Genomic DNA, 22,500 nt, shown 5'->3' with positions numbered 1-22,500 from the left:
GGCATGGACAGCCATGTTGCACTTGCAACATGTTTTTCGATCATCGTGGAGGATCTCTAAGTCTTACGTTGTTCTTGTGGACTTTTTTGTTTCACAGCCTACAGTTTTAATCGAAACTTCCTGAAACTTGGCGTATATATGTAAAAATACCCTGCGCAGACAGTAACCATCTCCGATTTTGAAAATTCCTCCGAGAAAAAAAGTTATGACGTCAAATTATCTCCGCTCATGGAAAACGCCTAAAAATTATCTCCGAAACTGGGCAAGCTTTTTGAATTCTGGTTGCGGGAATCGAATAGGGCATTACCAGAGATGAATTACCACACATATGATACATCACTATGACGTCATATCAATTTTTATGACGTCATTCCTATTTTTTGACATTTTTTGTTTCACAACCCAGAGTTTTCATCGGATGTTCGTGAACCTTGCAAGGTATATGCAAAAAGCCCACGCGCAGGCAGTAACCATCTCCGATTTTGGAAATTCTTCCTGGAAAAAAAGTTGACGTCATAATATCGCCGCTAATGGAAATTGCCTATACCATTATCTCCAAAACTAGGCAAGCTGTTTGAATTTTATTTGCGGGAATCAAGCCGGGCATTAGCACAGATAAGTTATCACAAACCTGATACATCACAATGACGTCATATTCGTTTTTATGACGTCATCATTAAGAGGACGAGGATCTTAGCTCGTTCGAGCTTATTTTAACCAATGCTCACCATTTCCAAGATTTTCTGTATGGCTGCGTTCAGACTCAAACGTCCATACACAAGCAACAAACCGGACTTAAACACAATCAAACACTTTATTACTTCCTATGTTGATCCTTTTTCCACATGCTATTAAATAAATGTCAATTTTAATTTGGTATGCAGTTTCATTGCCTCTCAGTATATTTTGTAGACTGCATATACTATAATATATGTTTTTTTTTTCAAGTTGAAGGCTTCAGTCATGGACTAAATAGTTCTCATCACGGCCAGGCCTTAAACAAAAGAACAGCATTGATGGATAATTAAGGAAACAGAGAATAGTCTCAGAGTTTTTGAGTAAGTAAAAAATCTGCTTTTAAAAAGGGGAAGGTCATAAGTATTTGGGAAGACATAAGAAGGCCCACCCTTGAGTTGACAATGGCCACACAATAATCATGTGATGTGACTTGTCGAGTATTCCTTGATCTCGCTAATGGTGGAGGTACACAAGCAGCAAGTTATTGCGAGCAGAAACTAATGTAACATCTGTCGAAAAGAGAAAGAGAGCATACTTTGCAGCGTAATTTGAGAGGGTAGAGTTTTGAGGTCAGATTGGTGGAGTTGACAAGTCGAATAACTTTGTATTCAATTCTGTCCAGTAAGTATGTGGAGCTGGAACCTCCCCAGATGTAAGACCAGTACTCTGAAGGACGAATTGATCCTTAATTTCGTTGAAGCAACTGTTCAGTGGAGAAGAATCTTCGACATCTGAACAGGACTCCTAATTTATTTGAGGCAGACTTAGCTATTTGAATAATATGTGGATTCCTGAATAAATTTGATGTCAGAGTAATACCTCGTAGGTTTATTGTAACACATGGTGTAACTGTAGAGCTTTCACAGGGCATTGGAGAGTTGAGAGGAGTTTTGGAGAGAGAGATGAGAAGAAATTGAGTTTTTAAGCATTAAACTTAACTTGAGTACATATTCCACACTGGGAGATCTTGTCCAAATCCGAATTTAAAGAGGTGGCTATGATGAAACAAGATGTAGATCGAGTGAGGGAAGACTGGACAGATGGGAAAGACGTGGAGGAATGTAATTTTGAGTCATCAGCATACGAGTGCATTTGGTTATTTTCTGGAAGAAAGAAGGTCATTGATAAGAAGAATTAAGAGTGTTGGAGACATGACAGAACCCTGGGAGACACCGCTGCTGATAGGGAAGGGGAGAGATGTTGAGCCATCAACAATTACGGAAATAGAGCGGTCAGAGGAAAAGCTCAATTTGAGAGAGCAGAGTGAAGGAAGAAACCTGAAAGAGGGAAGCTTGGATATCAGACCCCGATGCCAAACTCTGTCAAAGGCTTTTGAGATGTGAAGGCCTACAATAAAGGATTCCCCAAAGTCTCTCAAAGAAGAGGCGTAGACATTGGTAATTTAAGAAAGGATATCATCTGTAGATCTTGCCTTGCGAAAGCCGTATTGGTGGTCAGATAGTAGACTGTGACATTCAAGATGTTTGAGGAAATGGGAATTGAGAAGACATTCAAAGACTGGAAATAGGACAGTCGTTAGAAGGGTTTGAACAATCACCCTTCTGAAAATAGGCTATACTGAGGCATGTTTCCAGGAAAGAGGAAACGTTTGGGTTTTTCAACAAAAACGAAACAAACGAGCAAGCATGGGTGCAAGTTCTGAAGCACATTCCTTCAAGACATGAGGAGGAATGCCATATTTCCTGTCGGCCTTGCTGATATCCAGAGAGAGGAGTATTTTTTTTTTTTTTGGACTGCATGAAAAGAGCTCAGGTCAGGTCAGGTTCGATCGATCTGTGACCTGCTACAGGTACCATGTAAGCCTGTACTAACCTGTTCCATGGTCGGGTTGTCGGCGACTAAACCGTCTCCCCCACCAGGTTTTCTGGTGAGGAGGGTGTTTGGATATGGACACCCAGCAGGATTAAAAAGAAAACCTGTCAAAGGGCGGAGGAGCTCCTTGTGAGCCAACGGCCATCCATATCTAGTACCCAACTGTGTCTGCGGACGTCCTCCTGCAGTTGGGTCACTTCTTATTAGGAGGTTGGTGGCAGGATTTCCACTCCGGCCACCGTAAAAACCTTCATTCCGCAAAACGCAAAAACGCAAAAAAATCTGAAAACCCACTCCGTGGGAGTACCTCCTGTGCAGCTTCCCTTCGCAGGGCAGCTCACCGGATGACGGGATTGGGGCAAAGCCTTCGGGACCCCCAATCTTTGATAGGAGGGAAACCATGGGGTAACATCCCTGGGTCAGATTGCGGGAGAGTGTGTCGGAGTGGTGCTGAGGTGTCGTCCACCAGACGGCGGTCTCCTTGGGTTAACCTGAGGCAGTCCCTTTGGTGGGTGCCTGGAATGTCCTATCCCTAAGAGAGGATGATCACCTGTCTCTGTTATCATCTGAGCTCAAGTGTTTGGACATCGGGATTGCAGCTCTCTCTGAGGTTCAGAGACCGGATTGCGGCGAGATAATGGTGGGTGGTTACACCTACTATTGGTCTGGTCGCTCTGATGGTTACCATACCCAAGGAGTTGCTGTAGCTGTGTCCAATAAGCTGACCGCAATGATAATTGAGGTAACACCGGTCAACGAGCGTCTTATGAGATTAAGGATTCGTCACTCCTTAGGTGTCATTTCCCTGGTCTGTGTTTATGCTCCGACTGAGGCGAGTGATCTCACCGTGAAGGATGCATTCTACGCCACACTCGAGTCTGTGGTTGATCAGTGCCCCAGACGAGATACACTTCTAGTCTTGGGGGATTTCAATGCATCGACTGGAACTGATAGGGACGGTTATGAGGTGTGTGTTGGTCCCCATGGGTCAGGAACTATGAACCAGAATGGCACTAAGTTCCTTGACTTTGCAAGAAGTCATGGACTTAGGGTGGCTGGTTCATGGTTTCAGCGCCCACAAGCTCATCGCTGGACTTGGTATTCCAACACTGGCGGTGTGGCAAAGGAGATTGACCATGTCCTCATTGACGGTCGTTGGAGGATGATCCAGAACAACAGGGTCTACCGGAGTGCTCAGTTCCTCAATACTGACCACAGGCTTGTTGGAGCAACTCTAAAGCTGCACCTTAAATCCTGGAGAATGGTACCATCCCAGCCGAGGCTGGATGTTGCCAAGCTCAGGGATGAGAGAGTAGCTGAGGAGTTTGCGAACAGGCTGAGTGGACACTTGGGGGGTCTGGGTACTTTGGGATGTCCTGAAGAGTTGTGGAGCGCCTTCAAGACCACCGTCCTTGATGTTGCCGGTGGATGCCTTGGAGCTCACCGCAGGGCAAAGAAGAATTTTGTCTCTCAAGGGACACTGGATACCATTGACCAGAGTCGCAGGGCCAGGCTGAATGGCAGAGCTGAGCTGTTCAGGGAGCTGAGACTTAAAACTGTACGTGCACTGAGGGTGGACAAGGAGGCCTATGTGCGAGGAATCTGTGAGGGGGTAAAGCATCACCTGTGGACAGGTGATTCTCGTCCCGCTTACAGGGGAATTCGCGCATTACGTTCATCCAAGCCCATCCCTCGGAGCACTACAGTTCGAGCAGAGAGTGGTAGGCTCTTGACAGAGGAGTCTGAAGTGAAGGCCCGCTGGGCCGGTTACTTTGAGCGGTTGTACCAGGCTGATCCCCCAACTGTCGAGTTGGATGTCAAGGGTGTTATAATCCCTGTTGCTGACCCTCGAATCAACTGTGGTCCACCTACGCTTGTGGAAACACGGGCTGCGGTGAACCAGTTGAAACGGGGCAAAGCTCCAGGGATCTGTGGCATCCATGCCGAACTTCTCAAGGCTGGTGGAAATGCTGCACTCGTGTCGTTGCATGCAGTTTTGTGCTCTGCCTGGAACACAGGCATCATCCCAACTGACTGGAAGAGGGGCCTTGTTGTCCCTCTCTGGAAAGGGAAGGGTGATCGCCAAGACTGCAACAACTACCGAGGGGTGACGCTGCTCTCAGTGCCGGGCAAGGTCTTTGCTCGGATAATTCTCGATAGGGTTCGCCACCATCTGCTTGAGCACCAGCGTCCAGAGCAGTCAGGCTTTACACCAAAGAGGTCAACGATTGACCGTATCCTTGCACTTCGTGTCCTCACCGAACGCAGACGAGAGTTTCGGCAGGGGCTGCTTGCAGCCTATGTTGATCTCTGTAAAGCGTTCAATTCAGTGAATCGGGATGTCCTCTGGAGGATTCTTGGTCTTCGTGGGGTGCCACCAAAACTGATCGATCTGATGTCTGAACTCTACTCTGGTACTGAGAGTGCTGTGAAGTGTGGTGGTACCATCTCTGACTTATTTCCAGTTGTTACTGGAGTTCGTCAGGGATGTGTACTTTCCCCCACACTTTTCAGCACTTGTATGGACTGGATTCTAGGGAGGATGTCGGAGAGATCAAGTTGCGGTGCGTCATTTGGGAATGTCAAGATCTCGGACCTTGACTTTGCAGATGATGCAGTCATCTTTGCGGAGACTTTAGATATCCTCTTGGGGGCCCTCGAGGTGCTGAATGAGGAGTCGGAGCCGTTTGGGATTACGGGTTTCTTGGGTCAAAACTAAGATCCAGGCTTTCGGTGACATCTTGGATGCTGCTGTCCTGTCTGTGTCTGTTTGTGGTGAGGATGTTGAGGTCGTGGAGAGATTCACTTACCTTGGCAGTGATATTCATGTCTCTGCTGGCTGCGAGTCAGAGGTCAATAGACGTCTGGGTCGGGCCTGGGGAGTCATGGATTCACTGGATCATGGGGTGTGGCGCTGCCGGTACCTGTGCGGGAGGACGAAAGTCCGAGTCTTCAGGTCCTTGGTACTTCCAGTCTTGCTCTATGGGTGCGAGACTTGGACTCTGACCAAGGATCTGAGACGGAGACTTAATTCCTTTGGTACCAGGTCTCTTCGGAAAATCCTTGGCTATCGCTGGTCGGATTTTGTGTCCAACGAGCGGTTGCTGAGAGAGACTCGGATGAGATTTGTTACCTGCATAGTCCGTGAGCGTCAGTTGCGGCTGTATGGACATGTGGCTCGTTTTCCTGACTCTGATCCTGCTCACCAGATTCTCTCAGCGAGGGAGTCTCTTGAGTGGAGGAGGCCAGTGGGTCGACCACGTGCCTCATGGTTGCAACAGGTTGACCATCATCTCAAGGAGATGGGGATGGGCCTGGCATCTGCCTGGGGGATGGCCAGACGGAGGCCCCTGGAGTACCGGCGGAAAGTGGACGCAGCGACGTGCTGTTCTGGCACGTCTGGCAAAAATAGTTGCTTTTCGGTCGGAGAGACTGCGATAGTATCATCAGAATGTAAAAGCAAAGGAAAGGTAGAGCGATATAAGTTGTTGGAGATACTTTTAGCTCAGGACCAGAAACATCTATTAGTGGAAGAAGATGAGAGGTTGTCACTTCTCTTTTGAATAAAGGAATGCTTCGCCTCATGAATAACATGTTTGCAATGATTTCTGGCAGACATGAAAGCTGAATGTGAGTCAGAGGAAGAGAGTTTTTTCCATGTCCTCGATGCAGCATCCCTTGCACGAATGGCTACGGAACAGGAATTATTGAACCAAGAAATGGTCGGAGAGGTAGACTTGAAGGAGAAGGGTATATAAGCCTCCATTCCTTCAACAATAACCTCAGCTATACGTTCAGCAGAGATAGAGGCATCGCCCAAGGAGAGGCAGTCGTCTTTCCAAGGAAAGTCAGAAAAGAAGTTTCGTAAACCATCCAGTCAACATTATTGAAATGCCAATAGTGGTGTTTCATCGGAGCAGTCAGAGGAGAAGAAGTGGTGGTAAGTAAAGTGATGTTCACAAGCTTGTGGTCAGAAGAAACAATTGGAGGTGAAATTGTGTAGCTGTAATGCAATGGATTGGAGGTGAAGAATAAATCCAAAGTATTGGTAGTGTGGTCATGACGCTCTGGGATATGGGTAGGATGGGTGATAATTTGTTCCAAATCATTAAGAATGGAAAATGTAAGAGCTTCAACTCCCCAACATCCGTGTGGGAAGATTTCAGCCACTCCCTGTGGTGTACATTGAAGTCTCCTGTGGTGGAAAATAATTCAATTCCAACAAGTAGGATTAGCATACCAAAGGAGAATCTTTAATTTCGTATATATGGAGGAAGAACATTGAATGATTCACTGAAACATCAGCCCGAAGCAATTCTTCTTATACACAACTTGACATTCCAAAGAATGGGAGGGGAGAACTACAGGGTTAGCTGATAAGCATAAGGCAAAATAACTCAAACTGCAATACGTGTCCACTGGGTGAAAGTGAATGGCATAATCATGGCAAAAGTTGCAGTGTTATCAACCAGGTCACCTTATTTCATAGTAAGACATTCCTTTTTTCAAGATTTAGGTCAAAAGACTCTTGGGTAAAGGGAAACATAACTGACAGCCATTTCAACTGTAGCATAAAAATTAGATTTATAAAGCACCAGCAACAATTATAATTGAGAGTACATTAATATAATTATTTTTCATCCACATCCCCCCCTTTTTTCCATATCAGGAAAATTTGAATAATTATATTATACATGATCACCATCCCCCGTTCCGAGAGGAGAAAAGATATCCGTTACACAAGTTTAATCAACAATGGCAGCGAGTGCTCATAGGAGAAGAATGCTGGATGATGACCATTTCAATAGTGTCCCAGCCAGGTTAGTGAGTGCATTTCCATTTAATCAATGGCCTGTTCATCAGCAGGTGTCACAAATCGAAAAGACATGCTACCCGAGGCCAGAAGATAAGCAGGTCAGGGTGTAGTTAGAGCAGCACCCAACGGGAAACACAGTCGAGGCACTCCTTAAGCTGCAGAGAAGGTAGATCTTGGCAGGTACGAGCTTGGGCCCTACACTGGGTTGAAGGAGATGAAAAGGACTCGAGAGGTGACCCAGAGATCCATCCCCAGCAGAGTTTGGGGCCTCGTAGCAGCAGTTTGTGCAATCAGGTTTGATTCACCAAGCGAGCTGTGCATGTTGGAGGCAGCCGCGATGGCTGCACGAGCCCCCACCCGCACCATTGAACACACGTTGCAGATTACTCACTGTGTGGACCTTCAAGGCCCTCGTTGTGCATTGTGCGACTACTGCAAGTTCACGATGTATCTGCAGAACAGCAATTTGCGAGTGTGGTTGGGGACATTCCTCCAGGCAGGCACCACGCAACTGTGACGTTAAGTTTTTGCCTTGCTGTGGTTTGACTTGTCCAACCTTCTCTTCAGTGGGTTTTTCTTTTCTTTCCTTTTTTCTTGAACATGCTCATCTTATCTCCTCAGGAAGGGGGTCGTGTCATGATCACGTGTTGAATGCCCAATCACCCAAATCTGGGTTCTCCCCATCGTCCAATCTTTCGGTGTAAGTTCTTCCAAAGCTTCATTCGATGAAATCGTACACGGCATCCTTCAACTGCTCTCAACTCTCCGAAACAAACAAAGTCAAGGTTAAGCATTGATTATATACCAATCAATAAACGTTATGGGCTCATGTAGTTCAATAAGACTGACAAAAGTTCTTATAGAAGTACTTAACTTGCATTATATGTTATATCAAAATTTTATCCCTTTCCTTTCCTTGTTTTTCGCACCTAAACGACATACTAAAATATACAGAACTCTCAGTTGTATGTACACTCAAAAACATTCATCTCATTTGCTATTTCCATGTAGAAAGGGCAGCAGTCTATCAGGGTTCCATTTGCAATAAATAATTATTTTCACCATCCTTCAAAAAAATCCCTTCTAGTTAAGAAAAATATTCCATCATCTGTACAATAATTATAAAATTATAATTATAATTATTTTTTTTAATTTAATAATTATAAAGAGCCTGGTGTTGGCGCAGTGGTTAGGGCAGCGGCTTGGGATCCAAGAGGTCCTGAGTTCAAGCCCTGTTGGGCCACTGAATTAATACACCAGGGGGTTGACTCAGCCTGTCATCCTTCTGAGGTCGGTGAAATGAGTACCAGTATACTGGGCCGGTGTATACCCCGGTTAAAATAGGTGTACCTTATCCCTGTCTCGTAAGAGGTGACCAGGGTTGCGTCAGGAAGGGCATCCGGCGTAATACATGTGCCAAATCACTATGCGGATCATACGGATGATCCGCTGTGGCGACCCCTCACGGGAGCAGCCGAAAGAAGAAGTAAGTAAGTACAATAATTATAAAAATCAGCTATTTCTTTCTTCTTCAATGTATTTTAATTTGTCTGAGCAATAAGTACAACACTCAAACCCAACAAGAGGACAGGTTCCCCCTTTTTTTTGGAGCAAGTACCGAATCCAAAGCGATTCGATTTTTTCATAGTCACCATTTTAACATTTGCAATCATTTTAACATTTATATCTGTTACACAATCCACAGTTTCATTCACAAGCAGTTCCAGAGCAACTGCCATTATTTATTTATTTCACCAGCTCACTTAGCACTTCCATGCTGATGAAACATGGTGAAGTCAGTGTTAGAAATACCTCAACTTACTTAAGTAAACGTACAAGAAGTACCACTTAATCAAAAATCATGCACTTGCCCAATGAATCAGAAAACAAATAAAACAGGTCATATTTAAATTGGCTTGTGGCGTCATCGCACTCACTTCATTAATATAATTCTTACACTCTGACCGATTTAGCATTCATTTCACATGGTAATACCTTCTGTACTCCGCATAATTCTTGTTTATCCTTTTTTCCCCCATCAAAATATGGAAGCATTTACAGTACATGGTACAATTCCTAATTCCATGAATTGATTTCATAATTGCTGTTGGTCCAGCCACTCTTCCAGCCATTCTGCATTATGGTTATGTAAATACCATGCTGCTTTCCCTCATATCTTGATTTTCCCTTGCAGTTAACTTATGATTCCTAATATGTAATGTTGACCAATCTGTCGATCAATTTAATAACAGAGACCCTCTTTCAATATTTTGTAAGTACCTCAACTTAATATATTATCTCGATTCAATTCCCAGTAACTTTTACCTACGCTCAATTAACAGATCAACAAGGTCCATAGCTAGTGATTGACAATATATCAATCAATCAATACAAGTTATCAATAACCTTACTGTGATATAACCAATCATTCACATGTGTCCCAAGTTACTGGTTTAAAGATACGGACTCTAATTACTCCACAAATTTCGATCCATTCAAGAAGAAGTTAGGAAAAACAGATAGGGAGAATACTCTGTCACTTGAAGACCCCAATACATTTAAATTAGGATTACGAGACTTATATGATAAAAGGTTTCTCAATTTGTAATTCCAAAACAAAAGTTGATATTAATTATAACCAAAAGAAACATGATGGCTCAAATACCATTATGAATTGTCATGGAGGAAAAGACACAATGAACACAAAAAATCATGTGCCTTTTGTGTAATAATTTATATCAACTTTTGTTTTGGAATTACAAATTGAGAAACCTTTTATCATATAAGTCTCGTAATCCTAATTTAAATGTATTGGGGTCTTCAAGTGACTGAGTCGTACAGATTTTCTTCTTTTTTTATGAGCTGAGTCTGAAAGTAATTAACTAAGTTACCGCACACAACTTCCATTAGTTATTAACTGTTCCCCATGTTTATGCATGTGACAACAAACCCGGTGCATGCAGACATTATCACGAGTATCACTTGTTATAATTATACACTAATTAAACAAGTAGCATGACTATCATTGTTGTCACAGTGTGATTATTTTGGAAGTCTTTCTCGGGCTCTCAGCTCTGCGAACTTCCCCATAGTAAGAGTTCCACACCGCTCGGCCATCCTGACATCGAGTTGCCAATCTGCAGACCACACTTTGGCTGCAGAGTGTCCATTTGGAAACATTTGGGAACAAAACTTGCCAATATGGTTAAGAAATACAAAATTTCTCCAAACAGTTTATTTCTACCAAATGCTAATATTGTTTCATCAATCTGATGAGCATCCATTTTTCATGGTCAATGGAGCTGAAATATCTCAGAAAAATAATGTGTAATCAACCTCTCTCCTCACTATTCAGAATTCCATCAACATTTTAAATCTCTGACATTGTCCTTTTCTTATGCACTTCTCTCTCACCAAAACAGCAACATGCTGCAATATAACCAACACACATACACTAGCCATTTAATCACGTCCTCTGACCTTTTAAATACAAATCCATTCCTTTATCAAAACAAATAAATACAGTTTAAACCTCTGTTTTTAAAACGGGGTTCAAAAATTGTCAAATCATTTGTCAAAGTTGAGTCATCAGGTGAATAGCATTTAAATTGCAGCTCAAAACACTCCGTCCATACATGCAGCTATCTCGGTAGAACCTTCCCCATCTTTTCCCCAAATAATGTTTGTCACTGTTGTGGGGGAAGCATAAGCCTGGTGTTGGCTTTGTAGAAAGGGTGGCGGCTTGGGATCCTAGGGTCCTGAGTTCAAGCACCGTTGGGCTGCTGAATTAATACACCAGGAGGTTGACTCAGCCTGTCATCCTTCCGAGGTCGGCAAAATGAGTACAAGTGCACTAGTAAGGGGGACACTGCATCAGCGGCATGGCCGCGTCCCAACCAATGATGCAACCAGCAGCCACAGGCTGCACTCGATAGAGAGAGAGAGAGAGAGGGGAAAGCATGGGAGATTTGAACTGCTGTTAGCATCATGACATGATACCTGCTGTTAGCTCCCAACTGGTCCCTCTTTCTCCTGATGGCCATAAGGTTCAAACTCCACCTTTTGAGTGCATTATTTATCCAATTTCGCTTAAACAGCTTTATGGTCTGTTATTGTGTCTAAATAAAATTGTCCAATTAAATCATCTGAATTTACCGTGACAGATAGAGGCCCATATAAAGACAACAGATGTGTTTTTCTGTCCGCTTCCCGTACAGAAAGCTCGACCTTGACAGGCAAAGGATTGGAATGTTCTTTTGAGAAGGCCTGCAATGGCTGTGTGTTTAAGGAGCACCGGACAGCTCGTCTGTACACTAGCCATCTCAGTAGCACTGACTTTGTCTGGATTTTAACCCAATTTTCTTCACCAGTTGATGTACTTGGTTAACAGCTCAATCATTGTGAGAGGTAACATTATTTCATTCATATATGCAATGATTTATTTTACCCCCCCTGGGGCATTATTACCCCCCCCCTTTTGTATCCGCATATCAACTGAATGGGGGGGGGGGTTCCAGTACCCATTAATCTTGTCGAGCAGTACGAACAGTTGCTTGTAAGACCTCAGCTTGCCGGGCTGAGTAATTGGAGGCAAATTCCCACTTTTCATCAATTTATTTCATCAGTACTGAACAAAGCGCTATTTAATTAATTTTGTCTCATAATGCCGGCGAGAGCAAGTCTCCGAAATGGACTTCACTTTCCGAATATATTCCACATTCACAATTGTTATTTCACAGTTTATCCAAAATCCCTATGGCTTTTAAATAAAACTTCAACACTTGCTTCAGCGTCTATTCAAGGCAGGGAACACACATATATCCTTCCCTGCCGATAAAGCACAGACATTCCAGTTTAGTGTTGGCCCGTTCAGGGAGATTCGTGACCTTGGTTTTTGGTGGTGACCTTGGTGACGACCAATCCTTATCTCCACTTTCCGTACTCATGCATTCCCATAAGCTTCACAGGTCACAATACACAACGGAGCACGTTTTATTCCAGTGAAATCTGCTGGACTCGCACACGCTCCATTTCAACACTCACTTAGTACTACATGCAGATCAATGCAAATCAATGCGCATACAAATCAGATATAAATACAAACATACAAGAGTTCCAGGTTGGAACACTCAACTTACTTCCTGAACACAAAACTCAACATTTCCAATCACATTGCATTCACAAATCCGTCCAAAGAGGTAACTCCTTAATACAAAACTATAGGATTTACGAATCTGTAACACCTCCACACAATACAATGCAACAATTTCACAGCAAGTAAACTTCCAGTGAGTACAATGAACAAATAGAAATCCAAACAGGTAACTCAACAAACATTCATTACACTTATTCGTTCTCCCCCTTGAGGACTTGAACCTTTTGAGCGAGCAGGGGCATTAACCCTCTCTTTGCAGAAGTGGGACTCCAACCCCCCCTCCTTTTGGCCAGAGGGGATGGCCTTACCCCTCTGCCTCTGCTGTACCGAGTACAGCACAGTGAGCCGAGTACCGAACTCGCTCAAAGTACGGCGGAGACTCGAACCCCCCGTGAAGAGATCCCTGATCTCTGTTCAGCCCCGTAGGCTTAAGCAGTCTCAAACCGCAGGATCCTCTCAGGCCTATCACTAAAGGTTCTCCTTTGTATACCTCTCCTATCAATGAAGTACCACGTTACCCGTTTGGCGAGAGATGCAGCATCTGATCTGAAGTAAGAGCAAACATCTTAAGTGGCCACTTGCTTGCTGTTATGCCAGATGATGCTGTTCCCAACCTGCTGGGGTTCAAGTCCCATCTGGATCGCCAAAATTGTTGTGGAAAATAATTCAATTTCCACAAGTTGGATCAGCATACCAAAGGAGAATCTATAATTTCGTGAATACGGAGGAAGAACATTGAATGATTCACTGAAACGTTTGAATGGACTTCACTGAAACATAAGCCCAAAGTAATTCTTCTAATACACAACTTGACATTCTAAAGAATGAGAGGTGGGGGGGTGGGAACTTCAGAGTTAGCTGATAAGCATAAGGCAAAAAAACTCAAACTGCAATACGTGTCCACTGGGTGAAAGAGAATGACATAATCATGGCAAAAGTTGCAGTGTTATCAACCAGGTCACCTAGTTTCAGAGTAAGACATTCCTTTTATCAATATTTAGGTCAAAAGACTCTTGGGTAAAGGGAAACATAACTGACAGCCAATTCGACTATAGCATAAATATTAGATTTATAAAGCACCAGCAACAATTATAATTGAGAGTACATTAAAATAATTATTTTTCTTCCACACTCCTAAATGGAGAAATTATGCTTGAGGGTGTTCGGATGTCATGGCCTCATGGCAAGAGTTGAGATAGTCAAAGAAAGCTAAAAGGTTGGTAGAATTGAGAAAGTAAGTGAAATGAAGAAAAATAGTGATGGTTGGGAGACATATCTTAAGCCAGATGACATCAAAGTTTGGATTTGGATATATATATATATATATATATATATATATATATATATATATATATATATATATATATATATATATATATGTATATGTATATATATATATATATATATATATATATATGTGTATGTATATATATATATATGTATATATATATATATATATATATATATATATATATATATATATATATATATATATATATATCGACTCCTCCCATGCTCTTCTTGCTGAAGAAGCTGCATAAAGCAACCATGAAAGGCTCCCAAAGGTAAGCCCTTTGCTGTTTGAAACACTTCCCAGAGTTCCACCACAGCTGTAAATATATTCACAAATCCTACACACATGAGAATCCCAATGCTACACACCCCCTCAGCTGCGGTGAGTGGTGAGTGGGGGTGAGTGGGTGTGTGTTCTTGTTGTTGTTTATGTGTTTTCCAGGGCATGAACATGGCTGTTTTTATGTCCGGGTAAGACGTGATTACGTGTGGTTGGTGGAATTTCCGTAAGATGTTGAGTATGCCTGGGTATAATGATGAGAACTGAGCACTGTTTTTTGCTCCCCTTGCCAAATTGCTTGCACCATCCAGATTTCGCCATTTATTTCAGAGGTGTGTATTGTGTGGGTATGTCCACAGTCTTCTCAATTCGACCACCCTCTCGGCTCTTCACGTACCATGGCTCCAGTATCAATCTGTGTCATTTTTTGGATGTCGTGTCTTGGACACGGGTCCCATCATAGTCAAATTTATGGCCCGATTTCTGGCAATGATTTGCTCTGGCTGACTGTGTCACCTTTCCAACCGTAACTGCTCTATCGTGTTTGTCTAGCGTTTGTTTCAAATTCATTGCAGTTTCACCAATGTAGTATTGGTCGTAGTCTCTACACAACAAATGGTAAACTATTCTGGATTTATCACCAGTTCATATTGTGTACTTTTGTTTTTAAATTACATTACGGATGGTATGTAGAGGCTTTTAGGCTACACCATTCCGTGCTCTGCATACTATCTTGCCAATTCCAATTCTTTCGAAAAGGCCCAGGTAGTATGGCAGTACACAGCATCCGAATCAGTATACAGCACCCACAGCACCTACCCTGGCTCCTCCTGTTCTGTCCATTTTGATTATTTCAAGTTGGGAAGTATCCCCTTGCTGTACCCATTTTTGAGCAGGTCTCTTCTAACTAATCTAATTTCTTAAATTGCGTCGGCTTTGGAAGATGACATCGTCCACGCTGCCAAGGCCCATGCTATACTGCGTTAGTGGGTGATTGGGCTGCTGAAATTAAAATACAACAATAAAGCTACCAGATTGATTCCAGGATTAGATTTATTAAGCGATGAAGAGAGTCTGAGGGGACACTGGACTTTTTATACTAGATAGGAGGTGATTATGAAGAGATCTGAGCGAAATATTTAAGAAAATATCGGGTGTAGATAAAATAGATGCATGAAAGGTTTTCTTTTTAATTTGAACAGTAACAGAATTGCAAAGCACAACCTGAGGGTATAACGATGGTAGAGTTGGGACGGAAGCAATGCAGGGATATCTCGCACATAAAGTTGTTAATGTTTCAATTGGTCTTCTTGGGAAGGCGGTAGCAGCAGAGTCAGTTTAAATATTTAAAATGGCAATGGATAGATACTTAAGGTAAAAAAATGGAGATAAACAGGAACATCAGTCAGAAAATGTGGTTAGTTCGGGATTGGTTTGTGTGAACTGTGCATTTTGTGTGTGCATATGAAGCTGTCAGGATAGTAGGATATTTAAATTACATTACACACCGTATATATATATAGTCTTGTGATGTCTTTTCTGCGATATGTATTCCTTCCCCCATCATGCCCCTTCCATGTGCCATTTATACCTTCTCCTTTCAAGCACTCCACCTTCTTCATTCTACTCCCCGCCCTCCTCATTTATGTTTATTGTATAGTACCACCATGCTTTGTACAAGCAGACAGCAGCTGTGTAACTGATTCGATACTGGTCTGATAAATGTTAACGTGACTTTCAATCCTGGTAAATCTCACAAAGTTTCCCTATCACTCCAGAAGGGTCATCAAATAAACCCACGTATCTATTTCCATCGGAAGAGGTTCATTCACCTTCAACGTCGAGGCCTCACCATTAGCCCTGAATTCTCCTACATTTACCACATCACAAAGCTGGCATCCAAAGGCAGTTACAGACTGGCATCTTCTGTCTTTCCATGTCTTTCCTTGAAAAATCTGACCTACTCAACCTACAAGGCCTTCGTCATAGCTTGTGCTGTTGTTTGATTGTTGTTAGATACACATCTGTCCATGCTAGAACTTGTGAAACCTGAAGCTTTCAACATTATTAGCCTCACCCACAATAAGAGTGAAGCACAAGACCTAATGCTTTCACATTGTAGACAGGTCGGGAACCTCTTCATTTTTTTACCGTCTTTCCGCCATTCTATATCCCCCCTCTGCTCTCCCAGCTCTCTGACATCCCCAGCAACTCCAGAATCCATTGGCCCTTCCAGTCACCCCTCCTGGTTAAACACTTAAAATCTAGCCGACCTGCACAACTCAACTTCCTTGTTCCTCTGTTTCTGCTGTTTGTGGAACAGCCTTCCTGAGTTTCTTCATTCCCACTCTTCTCCTCAGAGCTTCAAGCAAGTGGTGCGCACTCCCATCCACAATTTATTTTATGACCATTAACCCTTCATAACCGAAGCCAACCCTTTTATTTGCCAGTTGCTGGTTTCCTCTGCTATTCTGTCTCCTCTTTTCCTGTTCTTAATTAATCTCCTTGAATATTATGTGTAACTGTTGCTTTACTTCCCCAGTGTCACTTCATTGCCCTTTTACTCTCTTCCAACTCGCTCATCTATTAGCCTATCAAGGAAAAATCATATGGGTATTGATTAGTAACTTACAATAAACATGCCTGGTGGTTGCTTAATGGTTAGGGTGGTGGGCTTGGGATCCCAGGGTCCTGAGTTTGAATTCTGCTTGGCCATTGAATTAATACCAGGTGGGGTTGACTCAGCCTGTCATCCTTCTGAGGTTGGCAAAATGAGTACCAGCTTTCTGGGATGATTGAGCTATTTGAGTATCCTGCGTTGGAGTGGCGACTCATCCAGGATTGTGTCCAATAGCCCAGGAGACTGCTTCGGCAGCACCAACGCTCTCTCTCCAGCGTAAGGTCCCTTTGGATTTGGATTTTACAACAAACAGATGAAGAGACAAAGGACTTTGTTTTGGAAGTGTTCACATATTGGAGGGAAGATTGGATGTCTGTGAAGGTTGGCAGTTTTTGCATCAAGGTTGTTATAATTGGCATTTCCTTTATTGGAAGATAATTGAAACAGTTGTTATTATGGCTTCAGACTAAAATTGAAGAAGAGACATGTAAACAGTCAGTATAAGCTTATATAAATTAAGCAAATGAGAATTTAGAATGCTTCACAAAGGGGTCGGACACATCGAAGGAAGACGCTCCATTTTACGTCGTTCGTCTCACTCAATCCCATCTGATGAATGTGTTTATACTTGCCACGTAAAAACAAAGCTCATGCGTTACTTCGATGGTTTTCATGTTGATGTGATGTGTGCATGCATAAATAATGTGAAAATGTCTGCACGGTAAGATCTAATGGGATGATGACATGGTGGCCTGTGTCTTCAGGTAGCTGCCGACTGTCAAGCTGTGGTGCTGGAAGGCCGGGAGCACCAGGGCTCTGATCGGGCCTGGTTGTTGTTGTCTCTGGGGCGTCTCTCCGCTGTTATCACCTTGCGAGTTTGGTTTCCACAGTTTCCACTGCGATTAGCCCTGTCTGATGGCCACCTTTCCTCCATCAAGGGTTGGCACATCCCTCATCAAGAGTAAGTCTTTGATTTGACTTTGAGTAAGTCTCCATCATTGATGGAGGTTTTTTTTTTGAGGAATTTCTGGTTGTTTCGGTGTTTGTGTATTTTCCTCAATTGTATGTGCTCGGTAAACGCATCCCCACCTTCCTATCACCCACCCCTTCCTTCGATACGATCTTCCCCCATTACACTGAGCTTGCCCAGTCTCATCTGTGGAGTTAATTCGCAAGCATTCATATGTTAACTCCATCGATATAAAATACTGTTGATGTGGAAAATCAAATTCGGTCAGAATAATAGATCAGCGACACAAGTAGTGGAGTGCTACAGGTGTCAGACAATTCTTATAGGTTAGGTAGAAAGTTCTGACCTTTATCCACATAAACAACCACCTCTTAATCCCACTTTATTTATTGTACCTTACAAAACTCAATTTTGACACCTTTACTTTTTATCGATACATTCAAGAATGAATGGTGTGCGTGTTTCTGTATTTTGGTTGTTCACTGTCCTCACAGGTTTTGGTTCATCTCAAACATAATTGTCATGATGATTATATTTGGGGCCGCTCGGAGGGTGTCCCAAGGGCACCGTGGTCATATTCCACCAGATATGGTCACAACAAAGCTGAAAGTTCACCGAAAGTCCACAAGGATGTAATTCATAGCTGCAAAAATGGTCTTTCAACAGCAAAGAGATGAGATTAGGCAGCAATGACAAATGAATGTGTCAATGTCGTTTCAATGGAGTGTGATCAGACAAAAGCCTTTCAATTTCAGCCAGGCACAAAGCCATAGAAATGGCAAGGTTTTACAATGACAAATATTATGTAGTACCTTGATGAACCTTTTTTGAGAACAGCTGCACCATCAATTAATGACATATGTATCCCTCGTCCCTGTCTCCGACTTCCCCTCTTTCTCCTGAATGGCATTCGTGTATATTTTCTAGAATATGGAATTGATTTTGATGTTGCATTGATATGCTGGCTAACTAAATTTACATGTCACACAAAGCTGTGTTGGATAAAGTAGCACCATAGGTGAAGAGGAAAGGTTGTGGATGCCTAAGGGGAGTGGGCTAAGTAGTGGTGGATTGAGTTTCATGTTCTTTCTGGATGTGCAAGGTGAGAGGAAGCGAAAGCAATGATGGAGACCGTGCCTTGATTGTTGAAAATCTGTCGTGATGTATCAGGAATGGCATTTTGTTTACCTTGGAGGAAGTAGTACTTGCACTCTACATTAGTCTGGTTTAGCCACATCGAGAATATTGCATCACTTGTTCAGCTTGCTAAAGAAAAGACATAAAAGCAGTTGAGAGTGTTCATTGAACAGCAATTTGGATGGTTCCAAGGCCGGCATCGTTTCGATACGAGGCACAATTAGAAAATACACGACTTTTTATTTTGTGGAATATTATGCAACGATATAACACGTGTCCATCCATCCATCCATTGGGGCGATACTCTGTGCAGAGCATTGTTGCTGCCTAAGCAGACTCCTTGGCTATTGGACACAATCCTGGACCGGTCACCACTCCGACACAGGATACCAGCAAGCTGGTACTCATTTTGCCAACTTTGGAAGGATGACAAGCAGAATCAACCCCACCTGGTATTAATTCAACAGCCAAGCAGAACTTGAACTCAGGATCCGAGGATCCCAAACGCACCACACTAATCATTAAAGCCAACACTATATACATATATATATATATATATATATATATATATATATATATATATATATATATATATATATATATATATACATATATATATATATCACACGTTTGTAAGGTATTCAAGAGGATTAATTAAAACACTTCAGTAGATTTTATAGCTGGTGGGAAGCATTAGCTCAATGGTCGACCAAGCAAGACCTGTTTTTCGACTTATGATGGCATATTTTTGGTTGACAGTTGGCATTCATGCTAAATCAGTTGCTGAAAGCATGGAGAAAATGGTATTGGTGGATGCCATCATCGATTTTTCAACTTGAAGGTCATTTCAAGGTCACAGAGGTCAAATTAATCATTTTCATGAAAACAATGTAAATGAGCACAGGTTTTTTTTTTTACATTGTGTGCAACAAATATATTTCTCCTCATATGGATACATAATATATGCAAAACTGAGTTTATTTTCATTTCATCCATAATTTTAACGTACCAGGTGCCATAGCCTGGTTGGGTGGTTGGGGTGGGAGGGAGGGTGGGGTATTGGGGTTTTGTTTTGTTTTTGGAAGTTCAATGAAATGTCTGCAGCTCCCTTATGCCCTCTTGGCTATAATAGAATTCCAAAGAAACCAGTCTTGTATAAGCTCCGTGTCGCTCAATCTTAGTTTTTCACCCTTCAATTGGCCGGAACATATGAGGTATGAATTACTCTTCTGCATTTTAGTCTCCACATCTCCTGACCAATGGGGTTGTAGCAGTTAGTCACGTCACAATCGCAGGCTTTGGTACAGAAACAAGAGCGTGTTGCTGTGCTGCACTTTCGTTTGCACCCATAGGTCACCAGTTCCAAACAAGTGTTTTGGATCGGTGGGATTCTTGTCCAAATTACTTTTAGGTCAGTGGATTTTTTATTCCAGTCAATTGTCCTGATCGGTGAGGACACCTCAGTTATCTCTTGATCAGCTTGTGGCTTTATCCTCGCCTGGCAATAAGCTCTTGCATTGTGGAGTTCCAATGCATCTGTCATTGGGGGCAACAATTCTAGTGTCTTCTGTGCTTTGGCGAAGAGCTGCTGCCTGCCACGGTCAATGGTCATAGCATCTGGTATACCATAAAGGTGGTCCACAAACTTTTCAGTCTCAGAAAAGACACCATCACGACCAATTCCGTTGAGAACGAGAGGCTGTTTCTGGAATATTTTCCAACTGGACTTATTCCCACTACCACTCAATGACAATGCGATATCACACCCTGTTCACAGGCTCTGCAAGGTTATCAGCGATGACATGCACAGGGTAACCCTTTTGTTCCTTCATTATTCCTGAGGACATCCATGTTTCCGTTGACTTTCTTGGTGGAAAGTGCAGCAGCAAGAGGAAGATTTCTATATCCATCGAGTTTACCAACACTCGTTTGTATCCAGAAACAGCTGCTTCAGATGCATGCAGTATAATTCTGGTGTCAACCTCTTCATGGTTACCATGGAGATTGATATGGTCTCACCTCATTGATTTTGCATCCGTTAGATTTGACAAATCTCCTCCAGTTACAAGCTTATCCTGTTAATGGAGTTCTTTTCCTCCATTAATAAGGACATTGGACAGGAATTGGGCAAGATCAGCCTTATTTTCCTCCAAGCTTTTGAACTTGCTCCAATCCTATGGTTGTGGTACATATGATCCATCTATCAACTTCTCCATGGGTTTCTTCTTACCTACTCTTTTAGATCTTGTGGTTGATTCTATCGAGTCTACTCCTAAGTATTGGTCAAACACAACATCGATACTTACGGTGCCTTGTCCGAAATGTCGTGATTGATTTCACGAATGCCTGGGTTTCATCACCGAATGTCTGAGAGTCATGGGGTTTTCCAAGAGTCTGGATGAGGGCATGGCCATCGATAATGGCACACGTCTTCAATTCAGAATTTGGGACTTCTATGGGAATGATTATCCCAGTTGTTAGGATGTTGAGCAGGTCCAATTTTGGTGTATATTTCATGGTACCTGCCACGTTTGCAAGGGACATTGGTGCTGGAGATAACTCATGTTTCAGGACATCAAGCATTCACAGCATTGAGCAGTCAGTGCATTAACTTTCTGTGAGCTTTTATAGTTCTTGTACTTTACTTTTTGCAGAAGCAGTTGCTTTATGTAGATCAGTGAATGTTTTTGAGTTGTGCTTCTTCAGCATTTCATGAAACTTGGTAGTTTCCTTCACTAACTGCTCATCCACAAACTTGATGATAATGCTTTTCCTTCCGCTGTCCTCGGCCGTCTGCAGATCACAGGTTATTTCAGGTGTCGCAGTATCTTTCGTTGCCATTGAGACGAAGGGTACCAATTTGTCTTAATAAACTTCGTCAACGTTCACGACAGGAGCAATTGTTGTAGCCACTCTGTCCACATCAAATATCGTGAACTATCTGAGGAGTTCCTTGACATCATCACAATTGTGATTCATTCTGGAAGGAAGACGATCAGAGCGAGCGAAAGTGATCTGGTTGTCATATTCCAAGTCAAAGAGACACCTTGTGTGCTGCGAGATCCTCGATCTTTCTGACCATGTGATGCAGAAGTTGTTCCTCGCCAAGTAATTTTGCATTAGGTCTATGATTCCATCCTGCATCTTGCACGTCTTGTTCAGCCATATCAGCAGAAACTTGGTTGAGGCACCTTTGACTTCTCTTCACAAAAACGTTCCCAGCAATGAATTTGGCATTGACCTGCCACTTCAAGATCCTTCATATCAATTAGATATACGTGGTGCCATCTGTCATAATTTGTATGGTTGCATGTGGTTAGCCAAGGCAGCATTGCAGTAAAGTCCCCCCCCCCCCCACAATACATAATCTATAAGTACGATGAGAGGTGTGTGTGTCACCTTTTTTCTCAGAGATGGCCAAACAGATCTTCGTCAAACTTTCAGAGGTTCATCAGGGAGGGCCGGGGAGTGTTTTAGGCAGACAAAAAAACTTGGGAAAATTTGACAAAAAAAGTTAGACTTTTTGGGGTTTTTTGTTTTTTTAATCGCTGTTTTGTGCCAAAGCCTTTGTAGTTATGTGAAAGGTAATATTAAATGATCCAGTGGGTGTAGGGGAGTGTTTTCGGCAGAGAGGCCACCAATAGGCCAATGCCAACTT

The 22,500-nt window shown here is 42.7% G+C and overlaps 1 protein-coding gene across 3 annotated transcripts in view; it reads left to right on the top strand.

Annotated features, from left to right (window-relative positions):
• Nucleotides 1-22,500, top strand: part of LOC147011030 (transmembrane protein 132E-like) — a 506,523-nt gene that overhangs the window by 399,172 nt on the left and 84,851 nt on the right. For all 3 annotated transcript variants that reach the window (XR_015052610.1, XM_085860680.1, XM_085860681.1), the window contains one exon: nt 17,500-17,696. Coding sequence is in view for 2 of the 3 variants with exons in the window: in XM_085860680.1 (XP_085716806.1) it covers nt 17,500-17,696 (197 nt within the window). In the remaining variant the exon portion in view is untranslated. The remainder of the gene's footprint in view (nt 1-17,499; nt 17,697-22,500) is intronic.

This window comes from Eptatretus burgeri, chromosome 16 (assembly GCF_056783735.1).
Source record: "Eptatretus burgeri isolate ZD-2024b chromosome 16, Ebu_testis_v1, whole genome shotgun sequence".
In the NCBI taxonomy this organism is placed as follows: Eukaryota; Metazoa; Chordata; class Myxini; order Myxiniformes; family Myxinidae; genus Eptatretus; species Eptatretus burgeri.
This window is presented reverse-complemented; position numbering and strand designations above follow the sequence as displayed.